Genomic DNA, 8,120 nt, shown 5'->3' on the forward strand with positions numbered 1-8,120 from the left:
TGAGGCAGCAGAATTACTTGAAACCGGGAGGCAGAGGTTGCAGTGAGCTGAGATTGTGCCACTGTACTCCAGCCTAGCGCCTGGCGACAAAATGAAACTGTCTCAAAAAAAAAAAGGAAAGAAAAAAACAAGAAAAGAATATGCAACAGACAACTCATGTGGCCGACAATGCCTAAAATGTTAGCCTCTACTGGCTTTTTACAGATATTTTGGCTGTCACTCCTTAAAATGCAAGAACAAAGAATCCTTTTTTGGTGAATAAATACCTAGTAAGCATGTGTTATGTGCAAGGTGCTGTGGGATACACAAGATCGGGGCATGGGGGCCCTGTCCTCCAGGTGACACCCCCAACCCTGCCTTCCTTCCTGATCCCACCACCCGTCACTGCTCCTTGGCAGCAGTCTCCAGCCTCCCTCCCTCTCTCTGTTCCTTCAGTGGTGTCTCATCAGGCCTTCCAATTTACTGTATTAGAATTATCTAGGCAGACATAGAAAAGCAGATTAAACAGCTGTCGGCCTCTTCTAGTTCAGTAGCCAGAAGCCTGGGAATATGTACTTTTTGAACATTCCACAGGTCACTGAGTCACGAAGCCCAGCTTGAGAGCCTCTGCCTGACATACTAGACAGAAATCCCAGGCCTGGCCCATCTAGTATGCAGACTCTCCTCCCTTCACTCTTTCCTGTACACCGTATTCTCCTACCATAGACTCCATGGCACTCTGAGGGACACAGCAGGTTTTCTCATGCCTGTATGTAAGGAGTTGCCACTGCCTAGAGTCCTCCACCCCATAACATGGTCGACGATCTTCTGCTCATCCTTCCCAGGTCTGCTCAATGTTTGTTATTTTACAAGATCTGAGCCACCTAAAATCTTGCTGAGTAGGCTGAGCTTTTCTTCCTGTAAGCACCCGGGGCACCTCACACATATATCTTTAAAGCAGGGACACCGGCCCCTTTTTTTCTGTAAAGGGCCACATAATATTTTCACTTTGCAAACTTCACTGTCTCTGTTGCGACTACTCAAGAAACCACCACTCAACAGAAAGCAGCCCTAGATAACACATCGATGATGGGTGTGACTGTGTTCCAATAAAACTTTATTTACAAAAACAGGCAGATTTGGCCTCAGGGCCATAGCTTGCCAACCCCTACTGCTTCAGAGGACTCATTAGACTTCATATCCTTGACATATAAGAAAGAGTGTATGTCTGAAACCTTCAAGAATCCTCCCATTTACAAAATTACAGTAATCCTACACTCTCCCATGTCCTTATCTGTTCCTGGGAGCAATCCCTACACTACATAAGATTGCTGTGAGAAGCTCATGAGATCCTGTATCAAATGAGAATAGCGTGTGTGGAGTTGCATCTGCTGCCCAGCAGCTATGCCCATTTGCCAGCCGGTACTCACTTCCAAATGCAAGTAGTGGTGACATAGTACAAATCTATGCCTGAGGATAAATCGCTTATCAGATGCCATAGCCCTTTGAGGCACTGAGTACAATGCATGCCAGAGCACACATCCCCAAATAATGTAACATGGAGCAGCGGCACAGGTGGTCTTGGGAGATCCAGGAGGTAGATCACTTAAAGCAAGGAAATGCTGACCAGGGAAGAGTCTATGGAGGAGGGAGAATTTTTTTTTTTTTGAGACAGAGTAACAACCCACTGCCCAGGCTGGAGTGCAGTGGCTCAATCTTGGCTCACTGTGCAGTCTCTGCCTCCCGGGTTCCAGTGATCCTCCTGCCTCAGCCTCTCCAGTAGCTGGGACTACAGCCCTGGCTAATTTTTCTATTTTTAGTAGAGACGGGGTTTCACCATGGTGGCCAGGCCGGTCTTGAACTCCTGACCTCAAGTGATCCGCCTGCCTTGGCCTCCCAAAGTGCTCGGATTACTTACAGGCGTGAGCCACAGCACCCAGCCTGAGGAGGGAGAATTTCAAGAGCGGCAACTTGTGTACATGATATGCAGGCCATGGGCTTTTCTGTCAAGACTGACTTGGATTAAAAATCCCAAAGCCCATCTTTGCCACTTCTAGCAGCATGACTTCAGGTGAGCTAAGAACCTTTCTGAGCTCTTCTCCTCTGTGTAATGGGGCTAATATATCACCTCAAAGAGTGAGGACTGTAGAGGCTCAGTAAGATGATACATGAAAGTGCTATGCCCCCAGAAAGCACCTCATTAACAATGGCTTTTCTTCCCTTTAAAGGACAAATGGGATTGGACAAGCAATGAGGGAGGGATGACGGTCCACTGTGGGAAATGAGAGGAAGCAAAAGTACAGTGAAAGAAACAAACAATGTGTTCCAGAGAGCAAGCAGGCCAGTGTGCCTGGAGGAAGGATCCACCACAGGACAGAGAGGGAAGCAAAACTCAAAGCCAGGATGGGAATCACGATGGGAAGCAAAATTAAAGTACTCTAGCCACTGCCCCTCAGTACCTAGCAGAATATGGGAGATTAGTAAATATTTACTGAACTTGCCAAGTCTCAAATGCTGAGAAAGGTACAAAATTATACATATTAATCAGTCTCTTTTTAAGGGTCAAAGTATAATGTGGCCCAATGCAAACAAATTTCTTTTAACACACAAGACTAATGTTTAGAAGTCAAGACACTTAGATGTTTGCTAAAAATGAAAGCAGCGATGAGTGGGAGGCTCTGAAACCTTTCCATCCCCACTCATGCCCTAGTGCAAGGCTTGGAAGCCCACATGTGGGGCTTCAGAACTGGCAGAGATGGCTACGTTGTCACTGCCCGCTCCTGCGTCACATTCTAGCAGTCTGAGCAAGCCTTGGTGGTGAGTAACTTAGCTGAAAGTTACTTCATTCACGGAAGTAATACCAGGCCCAACCAGGACCACCAACCAGCCCCAAAATTTCTACAAAGAAGGTCTTCATACTTGGGATTCTTCTCTCCAGGGAGGGGTTGGTTGAGAACGGTGGGCTTGGATGGCAGCGCTGGAACAGCCTCCTGGGAAGAGTTGAGGCCTGTGCTGGGCTCAGTAACCTGGCTGTCCTCCTCCAAGACCAATCTGCTTATTGTCATGCGCTTGTTCTTGGGCTGCAGTTCTGAGCCACCCTCACCCTCAGCAGGGGCTGAACTTCCGTTTTCATCTTTTCTGGGTCTCTTGTTTTTGAGGGCTGGTGATGCTGAGGGAGCTTGAGTAGGAAGAACCAGATCCTTCTGGTCCAGTTTTGCAAAGGCTGCCTCAGAATCCTGTGTACCGGACAGAGTCTTGAAAGCTGCCTTCAGAGTCGCCATTCCAAAGGTGGTTGCAGTATTCCGTAGCTGCCTGCAAATAAAGCACAGGCACAAAGATCTTTTTCACCACTGGTGATGCTCATCCAAACAGCCACAACTTTTTTGAAGTTTGAAGCTTCAAGTTAGATAGAGGACTTCTCCAGGTGAGGACTCTCCACTTAAAAAAAAGGAGAGAGGGAGGCTGGCTTGACACAACCTTTATTTAGAAAAGCCTTTATTCACAATGAGTGTAAGTAGAGGCTTTAAATGTAATATGTAAGTAGTATTATGAATTTAAAACTCCAAGTTAGAGAACATTTATTTTACTTATTTTATTTTTAGAGGTAGGGTCTGGCTCTGTCCTAGACTACAGACAGGACTGAGAGATAGGATACAGTGACACGAACACAGCTCATTGTATCCTAGAACTCCTAGGCTCAAGTGATCTGCCCGCCTTGGCCTCCCAAAGTGCTGGGATTACAGGCATGATCCACCACACCTGGCCTACAACACACTTATAAACAGGATCTTGAGAATTCTCAGAGTAAAAGGCATGCCACATGCCTTGGAACAATGAGAAATTGCCTTTTAAAAATAAAGTTCATCTATCATTTGGAGCAGTTAGCATGCTTTAGGGAAAAATTGTTAGGAATGGGGCAAACTGGCAGCCTGCAGGCCAAATCCAGCTGGCAGGCTGTCTTGTTGTCTAACCCTCATGAAAACAATTTTTTAGAAAGCGGATCAACTGTCAACATCCAAAAATTGGGAACTCTCACAGAAAAACTTGGACACCTCATACAAAAATATGAGCACCTGAAGTCTGAGTACCCTTGGACACTCCCACAGAGCAACCACAAGAAGCTGAAAAGCACATCCCCTGGTTCCCAGCCCCATGCTCTCAGCCTAGGTCCACTTTGTTCCTTTAGGTTTCCTACCAGGCCCTCAAAGGGCATCTAAACTTGTGACCCCTGGTTTAGGAACTGGTCTTGGGATTGGACTCACAGATCTAAACACTGGTTCTTGAATGTATTAAGAGATTAGGTGTCCACAAAGACGTAGTGAATGAATATAGGCAAGGTAAGAAGAGAGAAATGGTGAAAGAGCCTTTGAGGAACAGCCAATCAGGAAGTTGTCAGGGACCCCAGGCGTCCTGTCTCCTCATCTTCCCAGGGTATGCTGTGTCCCACAGTGCCCTGTATGAGTAAACTCGTAACACGTTAGCAGGTCAGATCGCCAAGAGGAACTGATCCTGCCCTAAGGAGGAGAGACTGCTTCCAGCGACCACTCGTGTTTTACACAAGATCACGGGAGATCATCTTCTCACCTTGTGGGTTCTCTGGGTGGCTTTTCCACAGGCCCTGGTGCTGGCTGTTTATCTTCCTTTACCGTACTTGAGGCAGCAGACTCAGATTTCAAAGCCTTTTTGGCCATCTGGGAAAGGAAGGATGTCATCAGGAAGAAGAGGCCAGAGAATTGCATTAATTCTCTGCTTCTTTTACCATGAATATACTCAATATGCAAACAAGTACACTTACAAAACCAATCTAGGCATAAAACCAAGGGCATAAAATGGGAGATAACTTATAAGGCTTATAAGTCAAGTTTTTTCTTCAAACTTAGGATAACTAATAAATTTTTTTGAGAGGGAGTCTCACTGTCACCCAGGCTGGAGTGCAGTGGTGCGGTCTCAGCTCACTGCAGCCTCCACCTCCTGGGTTCAAGTGATTCTCCCGACTCAGCCTCCCAAGAATCTGAGATTACAGGTGCCCGCCACCATGTCTGGTTAATTTTTGTATTTTGGTAGAGCTGTGGTTTCACCATGTTGGCCAGGCTGGTCTTGAACTTCTGACACCAAGTGATCTGCCCGCCTGGGCCTCCCAAAGTGCTGGGATTATAGGTATGAACCACCGTGCCCAGCAATAAATGTTTATACTAGTATCTTTCAGTTTGTGTATAGAATTTTTATAACACTGTTTCTGCAAATGGTTTCCTTATTAACAACTGTTTGAGAATCCTTACCTATATAACACAAAGAGCCCTGAGTAAGCTAGTCTTTTTTTTTTTTTTTGGGACGGAGTTTCACTCTTGTTACCCAGGCTGGAGTGCAATGGCGCGATCTCGGCTCACTGCAGCCGCCTCCTCCTGGGTTCAGGCGATTCTCCTGCCTCAGCTTCCTGAGTAGCTGGGATTACAGGCACGTGCCACCACGCCCGGCTAATGTTTTGTATTTTTAGTAGAGACGGGGTTTCACCATGTTGACCAGGATGGTCTCGATCTCTCGACCTCGTGATCCACCCGCCTCGGCCTCCCAAAGTGCTGGGATTACAGGCTTGAGCCACCGCGCCCGGCCAGGCTAGTCTTGCTCTAACTCCAACTGTTCATCTGTTTCCCTCTCACTTAAGTTTTAGACATTTCCAATCAGTCCAGTGTCATTCAGTTTCAGTTATGTTTATCTGTCATGTATGGTGTCCTAAGAGCCAAGAGTTCTGTCCACACATACAGACAGCGGCAGGACATTTCCCAGTTACCTGGAATGGAAAGGAAAGGATCCTAGGCCAGGCTCAACTATCTTGACATCTGCTCCCTGAATACCCCAAACCACTTGCTTTTAAACTATCTGAGATTTACCAAATGACTGCTAAGATCATTGACACTAACCTAATATGGGCCTGGCAGATCTAGTGTTATGAGACAGAATATTTAAAACATTGTCAAAGTCCTTGTTTCTTTTACCCAGGCTGAAGTGCAGTGGCACGACCACAGCTTACTGCAGCCTCAAGTGATCTTCCCATTTCAGTCTCCCAAGCAGCTGAGAATACAGGTGCACACCACCACACCTGACTAATTTTTATATTTTTTGTAGAGATGGGGTTTTGCCATGTTGCCCAGGTTGGTCTTGAACTCCTGAGCTCAAGCAACCTGCCCGCCTCAGCCTCCCAAAGTGCTGGGATTACAGGTGTGGCCCACTGCACCGGGGCAAACTCCTGGTTTCAAAATCAAAACAAAACCACTCTCAATCAGTGTTCCTTCATCACAGTCTACCATCTATGACAGCCTAGGTTCTAGTTCTTCCCTATGCTGTCCTGAGCCTCACTGCTTCCATTCTTTTATCTCTTTAATCCAATTAAAGAATGTTTTTGTTTGGCTTCTTTCAACCTTATCATATTTTCACAGTGACACCTTTCTGCACACCATGCCTTCTTCATGTTAGCAACTCCATTGTACCACATCTACCAAACCCCTCTTCCTCCAAACTTAGTTCACAAGTCATCTCCTTTGGGAACCACCATCGATTGTAAGCCAGTGTTCTGCTTCAGCCACAGCAGATTAACCATGTGTAAAGGAGATAAAAATGGCAGATGAGGGAGACCAGGTGTGTTCCATTTGCCTCTGCTAGTATTTCTACTTTTGTTTTTTGTTTTGCTTTGTTTTGTTTTTTGAGACGGAGTCTTGCTCTGTTGCCCAGGCTGGAGTGCAGTGGTGCAATCTTGGCTCACTGCAACCTCCCCCTCCTGAGTTCAAGTGATTCTCCTGCCTCAGCCTCCCCAGTAGTTGGGATTATAGGCGCACGCCACCATGCCCAGCTGATTTACGTATTTTTTTTCTGAGATGGAGTCTAGTTCTGTTGCCAGGCTGAAGTGCAGTGGTGCAATCTCAGCTCACTGCAACCTCTGCCTCCCAGGTTCAAGCGATTCTCCTGCCTCAGCCTCCCAAGTAGCTGGGATTACAGGCACCTGCCACCACACCCAGCTAACTTTTGTATTTTTAGTAGAGTCAGGGTTTCACCAACTTGGCCAGGTTGGTCTCGATCTCCTGACCCCATTATCCACCTGCCTTGGCCTCCCAAAATGCCGGGATTACAGGCATAAGCCACCATGTGCAGCCAATTTTTTGTATTTTTAGTAGAGATAGGGTTTCACCATGTTGTTCAGGCTGGTCTCAAACTCCTGACCTCAGGCAATCCACCTGCCTGGGCCTCCCAAAGTGCTGAGATTACAGGCGTGAGCCGCTGCGTCCAGCCTGTTTTTGTATTTTTAAGGCATTTAATTAAGAAAGCTAGTGCAAATAAATGTCTTTTTCACACATCAACCCTCTTGACTTTGGATATTCTGATTCCTTGCACATCCTCAAGGGCACACCATGGTTATGGGAGAAGGGCCAAGGCGCACCGTGAGGAGGTAGGGTTCAGCGTCGTCCAAGTGGCTCTCCAGGAAGCGCAGCATCTTCTGCTGGAAGGTCTCATAGGAAAAGTTCTGGATAACAGGATGGGCCAAGTTCTTTTCTCGAATAATATTCAGGAGATCATTTCTCAGCTTCTACACAATGGACCGATATTTGCAACATGAGAAAGTAGAACTCCAGTAAAAATTCAATGATGATGAGGTGAGACAGACACTATGAGAACTTCTGCAATGCCGTCAATGCAAATCACTGGCATACATACAAGAAGGGAAGCCCAACACAAAGGACTGGTCAATAAATCAGGTTCAGCCACAGTGGGTTACTACGCAGCTATAAAAAACAGATAAAGATGTTCCTTATTTGCTAACATAGAATGACTCCAAGATATAATACTAAGTGAAAAAAGCAATTAAGTGTTCAAATTAGTATGTAGGCTATGCTATCACATATGTGTAATGGGAAGAACTGAGAAAATGTATATATGTGGATGTCTGTATACACACACACACAATTTGCTTGCACATGCATAGAGGATCTCTGAAAGGATTAAAAATAAATAAACAAATTAATTAATTAAATAAAATAAAATAAAATAAAAAACTGCCTCTGAAGGGAAGAAGATGGCTGAGGGTCAGAGGTAAGAGAATTTTTTACCAAACTCCTCTGTTATACCTTTTGAATTCTGTATTACGTACATGT

At 45.8% G+C, this 8,120-nt stretch overlaps 1 protein-coding gene across 1 annotated transcript in view; it reads right to left on the reverse strand.

Moving 5' to 3' along the window:
- The window catches only part of TERF2 (telomeric repeat binding factor 2), a 37,517-nt gene that overhangs the window by 12,818 nt on the left and 16,579 nt on the right, over window positions 1–8,120 (reverse strand). The window contains exons 5-7 of the mRNA XM_017539226.2: window positions 7,409–7,555; window positions 4,564–4,670; window positions 2,899–3,291 (exon numbers count right to left, since the gene is read on the reverse strand). Coding sequence (XP_017394715.1) covers window positions 2,899–3,291; window positions 4,564–4,670; window positions 7,409–7,555 — 647 coding nt within the window. The remainder of the gene's footprint in view (window positions 1–2,898; window positions 3,292–4,563; window positions 4,671–7,408; window positions 7,556–8,120) is intronic.

This window comes from Cebus imitator, unplaced genomic scaffold (genome assembly GCF_001604975.1).
Source record: "Cebus imitator isolate Cc_AM_T3 unplaced genomic scaffold, Cebus_imitator-1.0 Scaffold118, whole genome shotgun sequence".
NCBI classification, from domain to species: domain Eukaryota; kingdom Metazoa; phylum Chordata; class Mammalia; order Primates; family Cebidae; genus Cebus; species Cebus imitator.